The sequence below is a fragment of the Amphibalanus amphitrite genome, unplaced genomic scaffold (genome assembly GCF_019059575.1).
Source record: "Amphibalanus amphitrite isolate SeventyFive unplaced genomic scaffold, NRLGWU_Aamphi_draft 001810F_arrow, whole genome shotgun sequence".
Taxonomy (NCBI): Eukaryota; Metazoa; Arthropoda; class Thecostraca; order Balanomorpha; family Balanidae; genus Amphibalanus; species Amphibalanus amphitrite.
Genome location: NW_024883303.1, coordinates 19,046 through 38,843, shown reverse-complemented (window position 1 = coordinate 38,843; position 19,798 = coordinate 19,046). Strand labels below are relative to the sequence as shown.

General features: G+C 48.9%; 2 protein-coding genes across 2 annotated transcripts in view; one reads left to right on the top strand and one right to left on the bottom strand.

Annotated features, from left to right (window-relative positions):
• LOC122375283 (ubiquitin carboxyl-terminal hydrolase 34-like) overlaps positions 1-9,926 on the bottom strand; it is a 40,306-nt gene extending 30,380 nt beyond the window's left edge. The window contains exons 1-15 of the mRNA XM_043354579.1: positions 9,860-9,926; positions 8,000-8,287; positions 7,554-7,656; positions 6,452-7,400; positions 6,030-6,143; positions 4,953-5,057; positions 4,483-4,632; positions 3,970-4,115; positions 3,546-3,659; positions 3,073-3,228; positions 2,525-2,671; positions 1,909-2,242; positions 1,246-1,452; positions 857-1,044; positions 195-329 (exon numbers count right to left, since the gene is read on the bottom strand). Of these exons, the coding sequence (XP_043210514.1) occupies positions 195-329; positions 857-1,044; positions 1,246-1,452; positions 1,909-2,242; positions 2,525-2,671; positions 3,073-3,228; positions 3,546-3,659; positions 3,970-4,115; positions 4,483-4,632; positions 4,953-5,057; positions 6,030-6,143; positions 6,452-7,400; positions 7,554-7,656; positions 8,000-8,051 (2,900 nt within the window). The 5' untranslated portion in view covers positions 8,052-8,287; positions 9,860-9,926. The remainder of the gene's footprint in view (positions 1-194; positions 330-856; positions 1,045-1,245; positions 1,453-1,908; positions 2,243-2,524; positions 2,672-3,072; positions 3,229-3,545; positions 3,660-3,969; positions 4,116-4,482; positions 4,633-4,952; positions 5,058-6,029; positions 6,144-6,451; positions 7,401-7,553; positions 7,657-7,999; positions 8,288-9,859) is intronic.
• A 1,038-nt stretch (positions 9,927-10,964) lies between these two features.
• LOC122375281 (GDP-D-glucose phosphorylase 1-like) lies at positions 10,965-19,543 on the top strand. Its single transcript, XM_043354576.1, has 8 exons — positions 10,965-10,981; positions 15,035-15,280; positions 15,494-15,903; positions 17,566-17,668; positions 17,917-18,017; positions 18,160-18,311; positions 18,554-18,619; positions 18,832-19,543. The coding sequence occupies exons 2-8, from the start codon at positions 15,035-15,037 to the stop codon at positions 18,972-18,974; spliced, it is 1,221 nt and encodes a 406-aa protein (XP_043210511.1). The 5' UTR covers positions 10,965-10,981; the 3' UTR covers positions 18,975-19,543.
• Positions 19,544-19,798: the final 255 nt, after the last annotated feature.

Here is a 19,798-nt window from a genome sequence, read left to right as displayed (position 1 = left end):
GTGCTGACCAACGGGCCTCGCGTTCTTTAAAGACGAGCGAATTGATTCAAGCCTTGAGATTGCAGAAGCAATCCCTCGATTTCCAGTGCCAGCAAAAATGGACAATTCCCATTGAAAACACAATCCTTTTACTGCAGTTTGGTATTATACAAACATCAGCCGTGCCCGAAATAAGTCATGTGATCCGCCCGTACCTGAGCGAGTCCATTCCGAGGGCGTGCTGCTCCTTGCCGCGGACTTGGGACAACATCCACGAGAACAGGTCATCCGAGTGGCGCGGGTCGTGCGCCAGACAGTTCCACAGCGTGTCCACCTGCTCCACACTCAGCCTGTGGACAGGGAGAGGTGGAATGGTAATAATGATCCGTCCACAGCGTGTCCACCTGTCCCACACTCAGTCTGTGGACATAGAGAGGTGGAATGTTAACACAGAGTCGTCCACAGCGTGTCCACCTGCTCCACACTAAGTCTGTGGACAGGGAGCGAGGTGGAGTGGTTTTACAGCGATTGAACACAGAAAATCCTTTCCACTAATTCAGCGTAATGACCTAACGTGATCCGTGGACCAAAATAGTAAAAGAAATGCAAAACCATCACAACAAAGTGTCGTGATTTTACACAAGTGATTGGAGGTGACATACAAATGATTGTCAACAGTCACCACGTCCATGCTAAGCGCATGGCTGACCTGAAGTGTTCGGGCCACGGCCAAGTGCACTGACCTGAGCCGTTCAGTTCACGCTGGTCCACTGACCTGAAGTGTTCGGGCGACCCCAGAACTGACTGGCCTAAAGTGTTCGAACAACCCTAGTACGCTCACCCACCTGAGGTGTTCGTTCGACCCCAGTCCACTGACCTGAAGTGTTCGGGCGATCCGAGCGAGCAGAACACTGTGGAGAGGAAGTGCAGCCGGACCTGCACCTCCGACTGTCGCGTGGACAGACCGCTGGGGTCCGAGGAGCCCGCGTCGCCAGAGGACAGCTGCCGCAGACTGTTGAAGAAGTGCTGCATCATCGAGTGTTCCCGCTCGGCCCACAGCGTGATCTGAAAACACGGAGCAGGGAGCACGGTCAGTCGGGTGAGGGCAAAATCGGTGGTGAAACGGTGCGAAAACAAAGGAGGAGTGGTGAGACAATAATAAAATAGGCGATGCGCAATGTGAGGTGAAGACAAGCACAGCGAAAGAAGCGCGGGTGTGCGACGGAAATGAAAAGGCATGAAGCTTATAAAAAAGATCAGCCTCACCTGGTGTGTGTCCAGTCCGCGGAACTGCTGGAAGGAGGCGAACAGCTTGGGCAGCATGCGCAGAGAGACGAGCACCGAGCGGCCCTGCGCCAGGTTCTGCAGGCAGCCCTCGATGAACTTTTTGCGGATGGCCCGGTCCGAGTTGTAGCATAGCAGATTGGAGAGGATCTTCTCGCACTCGGCGGCCATACCCTCGCCCAGCTCACCCTGCGGGGAGGGACAGTTCGGTTAGAGCGGGGTTACCTCCCGGCCATGATACTCCTAGCTCACCCTGTTGGGTGGGACAGATCGGTAATAGATCGGGGTCACTCAGCGGCCATGCCCTCGCCCAGCTCACCCTGTGGGGCGAGGCAGTCTGACAGTCAGACCAACAAGCTAGGACAGTTGTGAACGCTAATTATTCGCTGGACTCGATACTTAAATGCAATTTATAATATCAATGCAATCCCTGAGCTGAAATATATTGTGATAGTGGCGATTTAGTAGTCATGACGTAGAGCGCGGTGAATGAAGACCCGGCACAACTGACCACAGCTGAAGCACGTCCTATAAACGTCATGCATAATTAAAGATAGCTTGAAGCCCATCCAACCGCAGCATATATAACTCACAACAAACCCTCCCACACACCCCACCACATCCCATCTCCCACCCTATACGTACGATTCTGTCGTCGTGCAGCAGGTCCCAGAGCAGCGTGTTTCCCGGCTGGCACACCGTCTCGGTGCCGTACCGGGCGAACAGGTGGCTGCCGGCGGCCGGCGGTGGCCGGCGCGCCTTGGACAGCAGCGTCGGCGGCACGGCGCCGAAGCGCGCCTGGTACATGCTGGCCATGCTGGCCAGGTGGTGCGGCAGCTGCGACTGCGCCTGGATAGCCAGCTGCACCAGCTCCTCCTCGTAGACACACTCCTCGCCCTCAAAGTCGGCCATGTTCTTCTCCGATTTGACGGACATGCGAGACGAGCAGCTGTCCTCGTCGTCGCTCAGATCTCGGCCGCTGCCGGCGGTGAGAGTCCGAGTCAGTGGGAGTCACGACAGAGGAGTCCGAGAAAGTGAATCATCAGGCCGGGGAGTATAGCTAGGAAAAGCTGGAGGATGAAAACACTTGGACGTGTGGGAAAGTAAGGCTCCAGGATGTGGCAGTGGAGACTAAATAGATAGGGTATCAAAACACAACTTGATACGCCGAATGATGACGAGAGGTAGGTAAGTACTGTTTCTTAGTCAATACGTGAGTCACTCCGCTTCAATCTGCATGATTTCATCGACAAGTACGTACATTTGCTGCATCTTGAACTGCTGCAGTTCCGTTTTCAGCAGACTAGTTTTGAGTTTGTCGTGGGCGAACACGTCAGCATCCAGCTGGCTGTCCTGGGACGACAGAGACGGAGACGGCGGCGGCCGGACAGATACCAGCGCTCCCAGCCTGTCATAGAGCGGGGAAGAGTCAGCTGACGGCATTGCACGGACACCAGCCGCGCTCCCAGTCTGTCACAGAACAGGGGTGAGTCAATACAACACGCAACGCACGGACACCAGAACTCCCAGACTGTCATATGACAGAGGAGAGTCGATACGCTGATAGATAACTGACTGATACCATGCTCCCAGCCTGTCATATAACAGACTGGAGAGCCAATATAACTGACGACAACGCTGACAGACACCAGTTGCGCTACAATCCTTCTAGGGATCAAAAGGGTTAAGACATTAGATGACATACGGTCGACTCCGACCGGACTGTGATGCCCTAGGTTCTTGCTGCTTACGGGCCGCCACAAATTCTTGTATTTGGGGACGGGGTCACTGCAGTTCTCGAGCACGTACCCGGGCGGCGCGGCGGCGGGCGCGGGCAGCAGCCGCTGCGCCGGCGGGCTCGGGTTGGCCCGGCGCCGCCGCTTGACGCCGGCGCGCGGAGCCGTCTCCCCATCCCCGTCACCGTCCCCCTCGGCCGACGAGCTGTCGTCGCTAGAGTCCCGACCGCTGCAACGGACGACAGGGACACGTGCCACAGTCATCACTTCACTTCGCATGATTCGCATTTCGGTATTCCATGAATGTAACAAAGCAGCGGCTATACACCGAGTCAGATTTATGAAATTAATGAAAGGCAGAAATATTCCCAGAAGGTAAGAGCATGATTAAAGAAAAAACTCACAGAAATGTGTTCTTAGAGCGAAGGAGTTCTCTGCTTTGATAACAACCGCACGGTCCCATCCGCTATGATAATCCAACACTTAACAACAAACGACCACAAATGACGCTGAGCCCTCCGCCGACTATCAGAGACCACTCCGTACCTGAGCTGGCCGGCGGGGCAGTGGATGAGCCTCTTCCTTCGCGCCTCCTCAGACGGAAGGTGCGGCCGTCCCTCCATCATCTGGCCGCCGCCCGGCTCCGAACGCTTCCTCGAGCTGCGCCGCGGATGGAGGGAGGGGTTATTCATTTATCGAACTACTGACTAGGATATTTGTTATCTATGCAGAGCCGTGAACGGATGGAGGGAGGGGTTACTCATTTATCTCGACCTACAGGCTACGCTCAAAAGAATGAAGGTTGTAAAACAGCGCCGATAAAATTTCCAACTCAGCCCCTAGTTCTCTAGCCCTGCCCCCATCCCGTCCTGCCCGTTCCAGTGCACACCTATCTCGCTCCATCCCTCCTCCGTCAAAATATTCTGCCATACCGCCGCCCGTCCCTTCCCTACCCTCCCCGCCACGGTACCTCTCGGCGTGCTCGTTCTGGGCGCCCAGCTCCGCTCCGGCTCCGGCTCCGGCGCCGGCGGTCGGCGGCTGGGAGGGGCTACCGGTGACCTCAGGCCGGTCAGGCGGCGCCTCTCTGCGCGCGCCAGACACGGCCGCCAGCTCCGACTGCAATATACGATACAACGGTTAGTCGGAAGGATATTACAACGCCAGCTTCAACTGAAACATATGACACAAGGGTTAGTTGGAAGGACCCTACTCCGCGAGCTCCGACTGGAATATACGGAAACAGAGTCAACAGGACCCCTACACTACCAGCTCCGACCGCAGTAGACGGAAACAAGGTTCAGTCGGTAGTACCCTTCATCGTCCGCTTAGACCGGAATATACCGATGAAAAAATATTAGCCTAGCGCTAGCTCCCTGTGACTTCTGCAAAACGCGGTCAAGGGCGTAATGAGACGAAAACGGCACGCAATATGAGAGACGGAGTTAGCCGAATGAGGCTTCCACAGAGCCGTTCTGCCGCCCACCTCGTCGTCCGAGGCGTCCATGCTGATGCTGTTCTCGCTGCTGCTCACGTCGCCGCCCGCCAGAGACTTGATGACGTTGTCCAAGACGCTACTGTACGTGCCGCCGTTACTCCAGATGAACTTGATCAGCACAGACGTCAGGTACAGACTCTGCCATGAAAAAGTAAAAAAAATAATTCATGAACAGCCGAATAGCGTGATCAGCATTATATAGGATGCAATCTGTTTCAGTTTGGGGATAAACATAAAGCTGTATCAAACATTCACTTAAGTACAGCGCCCCTGGCTAGCGTCGCTGTCTGGCCGTAGCGTGTCCACTGCCCCATGTCCACGACATATTTTGACACCTGAAGCTGCTAACAAAATGGATAAAATACAGAAACCAACCACAGCCCACAATTAGACCGAAACCGACAGTTTCAATAAATTAGCAGCCTCACACCACTCCCCGCACCATCGTCACAGCCCACCTGTTCGGTGTGGTCCCGGGGCTCCATTTTCTGCAGCAGCGAGTACAGGTGCAGCACCGGCTCCGCCTCCAGGTTCTTGATCAGCGGCGCCAAAATGTCGTACACCTGGAATTAACGTTACGGGGTCAGTACGGCAATGTGTCCTGTCAGAGGTGTCCAGTCGTATGACTGTGTCTGTTGTGACTCAAGGCATCACCTGGGAATTTCGATTCGGAAAATTGATCAGAAACAAAACGAAGGTAACAAAAAAACTATGAAGTGCACTGTCCTTTTCGTGAACTTTGGGTGGGTTTCAAACAGCTGATATGCGTTTCGCAAACTGTGTTCCTGAACGAAAAATCGCAAAATGTTGCCGCAACTGCTCGCCCGTTTGCTGCAATGTCTGGACTGACAGGTCGACCTGCTCGATCTCACCTGTTTGCTGCAGTGTTCGAGCTCAGACTCACCAGTTAGCTGCAGTGTTTGAGCTGGGCAGACTGCAGGATCAGCTCGACCTCACCAGTTTGTTACCGTGTTTGAGCTCTATCTCACCTGTTTGCTGCAGTGTTTGAACTGGGCAGACTGCAGGATCAGCTCGATGTGACCGGTGTTTGAGCTCGATCTCACCTGTTTGCTGCAGTGTTTGAGCTGGGCAGACTGCAGGATCAGCTCGATGTGACCGGTGTTTGAGCTCAATCTCACCAGTTTGCTGCAGTGTTTGAGCTCGATCTCACCTGTTTGCTGCAGTGTTTGAGCTGCGCAGACTGCAGGATCAGCTCGATGTGACCGGTGCTTGAGCTCGATCTCACCTGTTTGCTGCAGTGTTTGAGCTGCGCCGACTGCAGGATCAGCTCGATGTGACCGGTGTTTGAGCTCAATCTCACCTGTTTGCTGCAGTGTTTGAGCTGCGCCGACTGCAGGATCAGCTCGATGTGACCGGTGTTTGAGCTCAATCTCACCAGTTTGCTGCAGTGTTTGAGCTCAATCTCACCTGTTTGCTGCAGTGTTTGAGCTGCGCCGACTGCAGGATCAGCTCGATGTGACCGGTGTTTGAGCTCAATCTCACCAGTTTGCTGCAGTGTTTGAGCTCAATCTCACCTGTTTGCTGCAGTGTTTGAGCTGGGCAGACTGCAGGATCAGCTCGATGTGACCGTTCGTAAGGCGTCCCTCCACAGCCAGAAAACTCAGCACCACGTGCGACTGCTTCACGATCTGTACAGGGCAGCGGGCATCCCACGGTCAAAGTGGCATCCGTCTGAGCTGCACAATATCACACAGAAATTCACACAAAACGTAATACGTCGTTAACATCAGCCACATTGCGACGGTAAATGTGCACTCGAGTTCCCGATTATCTTCCTAGCATAATGAGACTTACGTGCGCGACAACTGAATGGCTTTTTGCGTCCATTCGCACTTTAAGCATGTTTTAGAAAAGAAAAAAGGTAATAATCTCCAGTCTCCGCCCACCATCCACTATCCAGCGTACAAGATAAGGCCCGCAGGCAGCGTGGACTCACCTCGACATGCAGGTTGGGCCCGAACAGCTGCTCGACCATCTGGTTCTGGATGAGCCAGTTGGCTAGCTGCAGGCCCACGTTCTCCGCCTCCACGATGCTCTCGCCGTTGCAGAGCTCGTTGAAGATGTTGATGTGGTTGTTGATCTGCGAGATGCCTGCCAGCCGCATGGTCAGCGTGCTGCTGGTGAAGAACTTGAAGGCCAGGTCGAGTCCGTCCTTGTCGAAGGAGAGCGGCGCGTCCAGCGGGTCCTTGATGGAGCTCCACATGAAGTCGGACATGGAGCGCGAGGCCGCCGAGCGCAGGTCGCCGTCGCTGAACTTGCACATGTACTTGAGTATGGCGGCGCGCAGCGGCACCAGCAGCTGCACGATGGTGCGGTAGTTGAGCCACACCTTCAGGTTGGAGACGCTGGCCAGCAGCGCGTGCGCCAGCACCAGCGGCAGCGTGGCCGGGCTCTGGCCGGCGAACGCGGCCGTCACCGCCTGCACGGCGCCCGACTCGCAGAAGTAGCACACGTTGCGCAGGATGAACTCGGACACCTCGGGGTCGTGCACGTCGCAGTAGGCGCTGTAGGGCACCGGCTGCTCGCCCGAGCCGGAGCCGCCGCCGCCGGCCGACTCGGGCCGCGGCAGCACGTGCTTGTAGGCCAGGTAGGGCGGGAACTGCGGCTGAAACACCTTGACCACCAGGTGCAGCATGCGCTCCACCTGTTCCAGCTGCCACAGGTCCTCGGCGCCGCCGGCGCTACCCCCGCCGTCACCCCCTGCCTCGCCGCCGCCGGCCGGGGGCTCGGCGGCCTCGACTGGGGCCGGCTCGGCCGGCGGCGGGTCCGTCCAGCGCCGGCCCGGCATCAGCTTCACCTGCTCGATGTAGGTCTGCAGCAGGCCCTGCACCACATTGTTCAGCCGCCCGTACTGCTTCAGCTCTTGGAAACAGCAGTTGCATGCTCTGCAATGATAAATGCAGATATTCGTAATGAGCTGGTCGAAATGCTAGTTGACTAATGAGCAAATAAACAAATCTACCATACGCTGTTGGAATATAAAGTGACAAATAAACAAACCAACAAAGATAAAACTTATGGACCTGATTGTTACAAACCTGTGGTTTAGGTTGCTGATGAAGTTGCCAATCGTGGCCACCTCTGCACTTGATATGGTCGGCTTGGTGGCCGGGAAGTTCTGAGATGAAAGCTTTTCATTGTCTGCAACAGGCAATACATTATGTTATTGTCTAGCATAAAAAAACAGCATGAGGTGATAAAAACATAAACACCACCAGTCTTGCGTTATTATCTGGACATTAGTGAACTTCAGCTTGGAGCTGCAAATGCCAGTTTGATATCAACCTTTACTACATCGCACATTCCTAAATGATGTCATGTGAAAATAAATCCATCTGCGATTGGAAATGAAGAGTGCACAAGCTGTGATTGCAGCAATACATTGTTAAAACCACACAGTAATGAGCAAAGTTAGAACTGATGGTGCATATTCTTTGGCACATCTGATCATGTCCCAAATGTTCCTTCTCCCTGTTCAACTCACATGAATCGGTGAGGCTACGTACAGCTGAGCACACTTCACAGACAGACTCCATTGGTGACAGCCTGCCCTACACACAAACCAGGGGGCAGCTCCGCGCCTTCAGGTAGCCTCGATGACTGCCTGCTCGCAGTCACAGCACACAGATGCTGATAACAACCAGCTGATAAAACAGATTCTTCTAACACTGATTCCCATCATCAGGCATCCCAGGCAGGGAAAGAGAAGCAGACTAGAACCAGCTCATTCTGGGCTGATTTTCCCCTGAACTGCCTGAGAGAGATGGAGCACCTGTCAAACAAGCAAACATTCAGTCAATTGAATATCATAACTAGCACTTGATTTGGGCAGCATCAATTTTGTGGATCTCTGGGTGTATCCATCCACCATCTGGCCTCTGTTACACATTTATTTTTATTTGTGCTGCATGACCTGCAAGTCTTAAATAGTGTTCATGACCTTGTGGCAGTTTGTCCTTCTATAGAATATTATTGCACATTTCTAACACATCCATCTACAAAACACTACCATTTCCATTCCTAAGACATATCAACTCCATCCTTCTCCATGTCACCAACCTGAGACACCTCAGTATGAGACATCTCTCCTCAAGTCCAAGTCAGAATGTTACCTTGAATGCAGCATTTAGAGTTAGCTTGATGGATGTCTTATGTTGAGATGCAACAGTCAGTGACATTGAAGAGGATAGACTTGATAGTGTCATAGGTACCAAAACAAGAATGTTTTGTATGTTTGAAATGTGATGCTTTAAGCATGAAGTAACCCTGAAGTCCAAGTCTGAATCCAGGCATGTCATAGCATTACCATATTTAGGAAACAACCATTTTACAAGTACTGTGTTTTTTCTCCTTGAACAACTGGAATCACTTCTGTGCACTATAGGGTGTAACACAATTTTGATCCTAATTTTAGGTGAATAAGTCATTATCACAAAAAGGAGGTAAATGTGTCAAAGAAGTTTTTTGAAGATATAAAACATAATCTAACCTGAATTAACCTCAACTACAACCTTCTGCTGAACTACAACCAGCCCACAACCTAAAAACCTACAACCTACCAACCACAGACCTACAACCTACCAACTCAACCTAGAACCTAGAACCTAAAATGTACAACCTACCAGCCTACAACCTACCAACTTACCAACCATACTTCATCTACAAATATACCTAAAACATTGCTCAGCTGACAGCTATGAGTTTACAACTAATGAATCAAGCAATGACTTGTAAATGGCCAATGAAATGTCTTCTTACCACCAAAGTTCCTGTATTTCAGGAACCTGGGATTATTTATGCCACATAATCTTTGTTTTAATGTCATACCTAGTCTCTGATGTGATTAAGTCAATTAGGATTAGGTACCTACCTACCCTAGTTTCCTGGTTTTGAGTGCAACTCAGCCAGCAGCCTACATAGACATTATTATGAAATCTCAATGCCCAAACCTCCCTACAATTGTGACCTGCCCAAAAATGTGAAGGGTGGCAATTTATTCCGTCTACGAATAATAGTGTTTAATGAACCACACAAGTGTGCATTCAATAAATTGTTAAAATAGTAGGGGTGCGTTCGGAGAGCGCGGAATATTCCCCGTCATCGTGAAAATTCCCTGTTGCGCTCGGAGAGGGACATTCCAGACCGCCAATTTCAAGGATCGATCAGCACTACTGCGCCAAGTTGAGTTCGTGGGATTTTGTTTGGGTCAAGACACCGGACCAAATCCCCAGCATCGAAGACATGCAACTGTTTTGAATCCTGATGCACCACACAAAAGAGGCAGAATGAGAACGAAGAATCAGCCGGGCCAAAAAGAAAATACAGAATCTAAGTGTCTGCTGACCTGTTAATCAACAATCAAATTCAATAAAAACACTAGTAATCTCCCACGGAAAATATTAGCACCAAACCGATCTGAAAATCACGCAATTCTAAAATTCGATTATGATGCACCGTGGTTACCGCTCGCATTTTTTGACACATTCGAGAAACTCTTTATATCGCACTCAGCTGATTATATGAAAATTAATTACTTGTTTCTTTGGATGTTTTAAAAATACAATTTATGGTCATTTTTATCTTAGTATTATCATTTTTAATCATAAAAGACGATCTTTGAATTTCAATTATGTTTTTTGTTATTTTTTTTATCACAAAAAATAAGCAAAATTATAAATACAAAATAGCAGTTTTTCTTTCAACTTTGGCCAAAATCAGCTGATTTAGGAAATATTTCAGTTTAAAGAGACAATAATTGCGCTTTTGTTACAATGATTATGCGGCGAGTGGAGGGAGTGGAGTAAACCAGTGCTGCCAGATTTGGAGGATTTCCGCAAATCTGGAGGATTTTGAACTCTATTTGCGGACAAATTTCGCTTTTGGAGGATTTTTGATTCTGGAGGAAAATCTGGAGGATTTGTCGCCCGATTATTATATTCAATATTATGGAAAAATATAACACATTCGAGACTAGAAAGGCATTTTCCTGCCCAGCGTCACCCTACCCGTTAGGATATATCACGTCCTTTATCACCGTGAGACTGCAGAATGTCTCAGTCTGTAGCTATATCTACGAGGGTACCAAACTACTGGCGGATCTAAGGGGGACATTTGGGGCAAATGCCCCCGGCCCGCCCTGCAGCACCCGATATCGACGAAAATTTTCGTTTTTTTTAGGATAAAACGAAAACTTAACAACTTTTATTAGAAAAAGTATCCTTTAAACTGCACAGCAGTGCGAAAGGATTCGAAATCCGATGAGTTTTGAGAATTTGGGGAAACTTTTTTGGGGGGTATAGCCCCTCGCAGCGTCCAAGACCGCCTTTCTATATCTACCAATAGGATTTGGAGGAATCTGGAGGATTTTTGTAACTGATCTGGAGGATTACAGCCTTCCCCATCTGGCAGCACTGGAGTAAACAGTGAAATCAAAATTGGAATTCGAGTGCAATGGGAAGATAGAGGAGTTAGGACGTGTTACTGTGCAATGATTGTCTTGTGTTATTGTTTATAGGTCATAGGCATTGCGTGTGTGCTTGTGTCACTGTCAAGTGTCATGTTCCGGTGATTGGCCTGGCTGTTCGGTGGGCTAGTTGAAAATCGACTGGTTTCAGTTTGGGTTTCCAATCCAAACGTTTTCTGCCAGCTTGAGCTGCTCTCATTGCAAATTGAAATAATGGTTTACATATTTCGTTGATGAACAACAATCATGAGGCATTTTTGAACTAGTCCTGACTGGAATGTAAGCTGGCAACTAGTTAATTCAATATTTTGGCACATGTGTACATGTTAACCCAAAATGAACAGGTGCTGCAACATACCGACGGGCATCGCTGTGCAAAATAATGTTCCAAAGAAACTGATTCCCAGTGTAATAGAGCATCGGAGCGCTAAGCTGTAAACTCCAAAGGTTACAGGGCTTATCTGAAAACAACGATTAGTTCATTGTGAAATATATTTCCATCGGAAAACGCGAACGCAGTACCTACATACAGTGCTCACACACACAGAATGTATAGTCGACTACAGAATGATGTTCCACTTTTCACCAAGCAATTATTTGCCTGGAGTGGTAGGCTTTGTCGCATCACACGGGCTGAGTTCACAAATTATAGTTTTGTTCCAATGCTCACAATCGACACGCTTAATTGCGTGATAAACGGCACAACTTAGCGCTCCGGTCAACTGATAGCTTCTGAGGAGTGGAACATCATTCTGTAGTCGACTATACAGTCTGTCTTAAAAGTACCGCGCAAAGTGACGGTGGATCCACCAAGCCTGACGGAGAAAGGGCCTGCTTTAATTTGAAAGTCACCGACCAATTGACCTAGGGAATGGACGAGGATGTCAATTGCTTCGGTGACCCAAATTTAGCAGGCCCTTCCTCAGTCAGGCTCGATGGATCCACCGTCACTTTGTGCGGTACTTTTAAGACAGACTGTATAGTCTGTCTTAACTGTATAGACAGTATCTGACAGACTGTATAGTCTGTCTTAAAAGTACCGCGCAAAGTGACGGTGGATCCATCAAGCCTAACCGAGGAAGGGCCTGCTAAATTTGAGTCACTGAAGCAATTGACATCCTCGTCCATTCCCCAGGTCAGTTGGTTCGGTGACTTTGAAATTATAGCAGGCCCTTCCTCGGTCAGGCTTGATGGATCCACCGTCACTTTGCGCGGTACTTTTAAGACAGACTGTACCAGCCGGATCGCCCAGTCGTGCTCGAAGCCGGGCGCCGGCTCGCGAACTTGAACTGCCGGGGGGCAGCCAGCCGGCAGATCCGGCCTCGACCGGTCACCGGACACCGACTGCCCCGCCCCCCCCCCCGTCCCCGGGGCGGCTGACGTCACAGCCCGTGCGGCACGGTGCGACCTCTGCCGAGACCGCAAGAGACGAAACCACGCCCCCTTGGCGCCGTCCAAGCAGGGCGTCCAAGGCAGTATATGTACAGGGTGTCCCAGAATTACCCGGACATTTATTTTCTGGCTAAAAGTACGACTGCGCTCGCTTCTAATGATACACAAGCATCATACTTTTATAAGATATCCCTTAGCTATCGAGATTGGGGACTGTGTGCTTTTGGTGGCCGGTAACGACTCGAATCAATTATTATCCAGAGTCAAGTAAGAGTAGTCCTTTTCCGTTTTCAGCTTAAAGGGACCCTCCCACCTTAACATTAGATTTGAGTTGAGATAGCCAAAATGGGGTCCCTGGCTCACAATTACCGGTTTCGGCACTCACAACATCGAGAAATGCCTTAAATCGGAAATATTGAATTTCAAAATTGCAGCATTTTGATTCAGAGGGGCTAATGCTTAGGAATACCCCTCTGAATGTGTGACGTCAGCGCAAATATCTAACGATTTTTAAATGTTTGACTAAAACGTTTTGTAGCACGCGGTGGTATATGCTATTTGCGCGCAACATCTGCCGCAAACGCCGCACTTCTAAAATAAAGTCGCTAGAAACAGCGGAGATCCCAAAAAAGTAAACAAAAGTAAAAGTCTAATATCTTGAAAACCGGTGAATATTTTTCGGTGAAATTTGGTAGATATTCGTTTTCGCTCTTTCTGAACCGAGCGACATCACTTTCATGCCAATTCATAAACTTTTTTGAAGGTGGGAGGGTCCCTTTAAGCCACTAATAGGCAACCATGGTGAATCAACTCCCGTTCTCAACTTTGTAAACGGACTTTCGGCATGGTTTTTGCTGGAGAGCTTCAGCAGCTCATCTGCAAGCAGTTAGGATTGAGCAAAGCGCAATTATATCAGCTAACGAAGCCAGAGAGAGCAAGAGATAAACCTGATTGACAAGCTTGGGCTCGGCCAAAAAGGGCCATGCACCAGTTGTCAAACAAGTGGTTGCTTGTCATAGACAACAAACGTCACCGATCTAGCTAAAAACTAGCTAAACAATAGATCAGGATTATCTACAAAACATTAGTCTACTTTGCACCACTATTTTCGACAAAATTTTGGAATTTGGGGTCCTTCGCCAGAAAAATATGCGAAAACTACGGGAAAAGCAGCGCAAATCACTACAATTCTGATTCATCCCAAAAACATAACATATACAACAAAAAAGTATATTGAAGCACACTTTGTGGTCTAACGAAGGTATTATGTCATTTGAACCGCCCGAAAAAGGCGTGTGTAAACGTCAGATGGCTACAACGCCCCAACAGCACAGACGGCCAGGCACCCGTCGAAAATCAAATTGTGAGACATTTTGAGCCACCGTGCACTCATTGGGCTTGATATGATGGCCCAAAGACAACCGTTAGCACAGAGTACTACTGCGGTAATATTCTACCAGTGCGAAAACTGGATGCCGTGAACCAAATGGCCATGAACGGGTTTGTTTTGGAAATCAAATCTGTTGGAAGCCAAAGGTTGCGCAATGTTCAGACATGGAGCTTCTCCACTCCAGATGTAAAAAACGCAGCAAAAGTGGCGTAGGCAGAAATTTTCGTTTTGGGGGATAATACCTTATGGCCTGTGAACACTTTGATGTCAAGTTTATCTTATATGATCGTATTATCCTCCGGCAAGAGGTCAAAGAAAACAGGCCTACAACCAGTTTCGGGAGACCCGTAAAACAACTGAAACCAGCAATGGCTGGCATTTTCCATCATTGTCGGCTGATCTTGTAACAAGCGTATCTATTGCATGTGCTATTTCACAGCCACCCTAGTTGACTATATAGGACGGTAAAAAGAAAAAAGCGCAATCATGTTTGCCTTATTTTATTCGCTAATTAACAATGTCCGGGTAATTATGGGACACCCTGTATATGTTACTATATACCGCGCCGTCCAGCGCTGCATTGGCGCCGTTCCGAGCCACGTGGCAGGGCATGCATGAGATGATCGCTGAGAAATGAACGGCTTTTGCTGTAGTGTAGGTATGCCTCGGAAGTCGATCTCGACAGACATACGAGTATAGAAAGGGTCGATCATATGAAACGCCGCCCTATAATTACGCAATTTTCCGCCCCACCCAGATGATTCCTAGACGTTCAAACCAGGTCGGAGGGAAGTTTAAGAGCTAAGAACGGAGAGAGGACGTTCCCGGCATCAAGGTGTCTTGACCTGGATTTCGCAATAGGCATCGAAGATCGGGCCATGGTCAATGATCACGACCTTGCAATGTGATGGAAGTTAGCTCCCTGGAAGCTGATAGTTTCTCGCTTCCTGGAAAAATGGGAACGGGCAGCTTCATGTCATGCCATTAATGCAGTCATTCATTCACTCATTCATTCATTCATTCATTCATTCATTCATTCATACTCTCAATTCATTCATACACTCAATTCATTCATTTATTCATTTTAGCATTTCGCCATAGGTCTTCTATATCGCTGATGAGTGATACCCACTGGCCACTACCCAGGCCCCAGCAGTTTAATTGAAAAATGGAAGAATAGTTGTTTGAACTGCTATATAACGCGAAGAGCTGCTCATTCGACGCCAACATGGAAATGTCGCATTATTCTGATCGTGCGGTGACCCACCTTTCAGATGGAGGGCAACTGCGTGGATGCAAACTCAATGCCGGGTGACCCGGCGACTTTTAGCTACAGTGGAAATGACTTTGTGTCCGAGGTGAAGTCCCTCAAAGACTTCCCTGATGCGGGGCAAAGCGAATTTGACGCCCTTTTAGAGGTGAAATGGAGAGAAGCTATGAATAAGGGATTGTTTCGTTTCGCTTATAATCCTGGAATGCCCCAAAGACGTTTGTCTGGGAAATTCGGATTCTTTTTAGAGGTGAGTCAGTGTCTCCTGTGATACCTGTTGTGTAGTTATTTAATATATTTTATGCAGTAGATGTGTGGGTGTTGCATGCTAACTTTCAGCAAGTAGGCAGTAGGCACACATTTCACCTCGCTCTGGTTGGTACATACCGCATTGGTCATGTGTTGGGCCTGTTTTGAGATCTGAGTGGCAGGTTGCCCCACTGTGCGCCGTGTGACCGGGCAGGTAAACGGCGAGCGCCACTCCACCCGGCGGCCGCCGCCCGCCTTCACCGGCACTCGGCACCCGTTCGACCCGAGCCGGTTCCACTTCGGACGCGCGCCGGTCGCTGAGCGCCTGTTCCGGCTCTCCGCTCCCGGGGACCAGCAGGACGGACCAAAGATCCAGCAAAATGGACCAACGGACCAGCAGAATGGACCGACAGACCGGCAGAATGGACCGACAGACCGGCAGAATGGGCCAGCGGACCACTGTGCGCCGGCTGACGTCGGGGACGACTGGGTGATGATTAACGTCAGTCCGATCGGCCGCAGTCACGTGCTGTTGTTGCCGCGGCTCTCGCAGCTCCGTCCGCAGCTGCTGGATCCGCGGGGGCTGCAGATGATGCTGCACTGCCTGCTGCTCAGCCGAGACAGGTGAGATATCAGGGAGATCGGGGAGACATACCGGCGCACTGCGGGCTCGACTTACATCGTTTGGTTTGAAGGGAAATACTAAAGCTAAGCATAAAGCAATTAAAGCATGATTCATGTTCGCAAGAAATCTATACCTACTTATTTGGACTTAGCATAAGAGAAAAATGCAGACCCGAAAAGTGTGAATAACGTTTCACATTTTGTTACCATACTGCTCAGATTTCACCCGCGCCCTGATGGGGGGCCATTTTGCCCCCCCCCTGTGGTTTTTGTTAAATAGCGAGAAAACGGCGGCGCACAGCGTGTGCGCCGCCAAATTTTGGGTACCTTACCGGGCATCGATTTGACACCTTCACACAAAATTTCAAGTCACAGGTCACCTCAGGTCAGGAGTTATTGAGGTCAAACTGAGGTCATGTTCGAGTAAAAATTAGCAAAAAGCATGACATCTTGAAACGCTCACTAATTCTACAGTTAACAAGCAATTTTTAAAGTTCTTTAAGTGGTTTTGTAGAGAAAAGACGGCGCTACAAAACTGCCATCTCGGATTTTCGAACTTTTGGGATTTTGACCCCCAAAAATTAAAAAAAAAATGATTTTTAGAAAAACTCAAAAAAATTCCAAAATTTTTTCGAATTTCGAAAAAACCGGAATATATGTGATAGTCCCTGCGCTCTTCGATATACATACCAAATTTTAGATCGATACCTCTTTTTTTGGCCAAGTTATAGCGAAAAAAAAACTGTTAAAAATTGATGACGTCAAATTTTTGAACTCAATTTTCAGCAATTCTAGACCCCGTAGCGCAAAACGAAGACCACCATTGAACTCCCCGTGACGAGCTGCATCGAATCGATACCAATTTAATGCAAAAATATCAACTTTGAAATTTGACCTAATTTGACCTGACCTTGACCTGACCTTGACCTGACCTTGACCTGACCTTGACCTGACCTTGACCAAAACGTGACCTAAGCTGGCCCAAAAGTCTGCCTGACCCACATAATCGCATTTGTCATGTAAAATGGACCATAAAACATGTATCACACGACACTTTCATATTATGACCCCCCCAGTGACCTGACCTCTGTGACCTGACCTGGTATCAGTGACCTCAAATAGAAAAATATGTGTTTGAAGAACATTTCCCCATCGATGATTTTCAATGAAATGCATTTTACTGGATTTTACAGCGCATTTCTTGAAATGCCTGTAAATGGTGAAAATTCGACCTTTGACCTGACCTGTGACGTCATCGGTTTGACCGAGGTCAATCAAATTGGGTCACAAGGTAGTTCCCCGTTGGGGCTATCCAACGCCGTTTACCGCTTGTCGCTATGTTGCGTGGTTCTCGAGATCTTAGGGGGGGGGGCAAAATGCCCCCCCCCCCCCATCAGGGCGCGGGTTAACCCGCGCCCTGTTGCTTGCGTCCTGTTGAGTTGCTCTACCGTTGTGAGAATAGCTTTACAGCTAGCGAACTAGCTTGTAGCTTGCGTCTGTTACCACAGCTTGTACTTATGTGTAGAGTAGCTGCTCAACATGAGCTCAAGCGCCTAATTTAGTGAACCTTGTATCGTGAAGTTCGATCTATAATAAATATACCCGACGTCTCCGTTTGGTGCAGTCTCACTTGGTGATTGGATTGGCCGTCGGCTGTTTCAGTGGTCTGCGAGGCATGTTTAACAGTCTGGGCGCGCTGGCTTCCGTTAACCACTACCACCTGCATCTGTACCGACTGCCTCGGACTCTCTACGTCGAAACGGCCGTGCGTATCAGTGTATAGCGTCGCGATATGAACTATAAATTGGGAATGGTGTGAATAAACGTCGTCCGTAGTGCTCGTGAGCTTATCTCTTTCCCAACAGTTTTCGATCGGAACATTTCCGCAGACTCGTTTCGTTTTGCCTTATTTTCTACAGGGCGTAGAGCCGAAAGATATGAATCGACGATATTCTACATATTTTACGTTTACATGGTGTTTTTATGACTACAGGAATTTGTTTTTGTTTGCAGGACGTACGAAAAGTGGTCGATGAAATCTACGAGTTCACGGACTACCCGGCCCGAGCCTTTGTGTTCGAGGTCAGCCCGACTAATTTGAACTCGATCGCTAGGTGTGTGACCATGCGATTTTTACCGACCAATGCCTTTTATGTTATGATGAATGTTTTGACGATGTTTCTGTGTAACTGGGTTTATTGTGTTTTCAACAGATTCGGTGCGATGACGCTAAGTTTCATATGTCTTCCTTTCCAGTCGCGTCGTGTCGCTGACGGAACTCATTCTGGACCGGGGTCTGGCGTTTAACCTGGTGGCGACCCGCGGACACCCGTGTTCGAGCCGACCGACCCGACCTGACCTGTACACCGCCCTCAGGGTGATGGTGTGGCCCCGACAGCCCGAGTTCCGTGAGTGATTAGTGCAGCCAATTCCGCGGTGTTATTAAGGGCGAACTGTCCGTTTGTTTCCATTTTGTCCATTTTTCGCGTCGTTTCATTTTTTTTCGATGATATATTGTTCCTACTGCCTAGCCAAGTTATAGCAATGTTTTCGGTTTAATATTGTTCGTTCGTCGTGTATGGAACGTATTCTCAGCTTGTGTATGATGCATATATGTCCCGTTTATAACTGAATGTCAATGTTGTTTTAGCTCAACTGCCCCGGGAACATTTCCAGCTGGCCTCCTGCGAAATGATGGGACACATCGCAGTTACTTGTAAGTTCTGTTCTCCATCACACAGTCTTGCCCCTAAGTGCTCTTACGTGACTTTACCTACATTTTTACCGTGAACTTTATAAGCGCGCCCGCCCGTCGCTTTATAGTTCCGTCCGTTTTCATCTTCCCTACTATTCTATCAATCTCTACATATCTATTTATGTAGCTCCGCGCTCTCCCACACAACTGACCGCTCCCCTTCCCCCCGGCAGCGGCCGAGGCGCTGGACGTCCTCACCGAGAGCTCCATCGTGGAGAGTCTCCGGTCTGTCACTGAGGCGGCCTTTGACCAGGTTCGGTCGCTGGTGGTCGCGGAGGCCCTGCCCAAAACCAGTGGGGAGTCGACCGACAGCTGAGTGGAAACCGGGGGTTAATGGTAGGGTGATTGGCGAGTCTATTTGAAGTTAAATAATAGGAGTTTTACTTTTGTTTTTACTGGTTTTTTATGTGCGCCCGAATCGTCATTTTATGTATTCTTACCTCCTATTGCACCCAGCGATGCAAACGTTAAGACATGAGGTGACTGGCTCGATTACTATTACAGGAAGGGTGGTGGGGTAGAGATATTACGGGCCAGGGCTAACCATGCCGTCCGCATGTTGAAGCTCAAGGACAGATCAGTATTCGGTGCGGGGTTGTTTTCCACTCTCAGGGATGAGGTAGCAGCTGAGTTAGGTCCAGTGGAAGCTAGTATCGCCTTGTGTCACATACGTGAATTATTATAAGACACATACTCGTATGCGGATTATGTTTTCGGTTTTATGGGTGATGTGATATCATTGCATCTGCTTTTAGCTCTAAGATGGACAATGTTTTCTTTATTTGTTCGGCCCAGTTTCATATTACGCCATAAGTGCCTAGCTTGGTTGTGAAACTTGACCCTCTTGTGTATAAATTGTTTTTGGAATTGTCTATTTTACCTGCATATCGTATTTATTTGTTAATTTATTGGTTAATTCATGACGATTTCCTTATAGTCACTAGTGGCAACGTCGATGAAAAGAACCCGTAAATACACTTATGAGGATTATCGCTATCCTTTTCGGTTAAAAGTGATAGAATTATCAAGGATTCAGCTGGTCGTCTGAGTCGTCATTGCACCCATTGCTTTGTCCACAAGCTGTTTGCATAGAAAAGGTAAGCAGCGTGCAGGCCATTCCGAGCGGTGCGGTGGGACGAT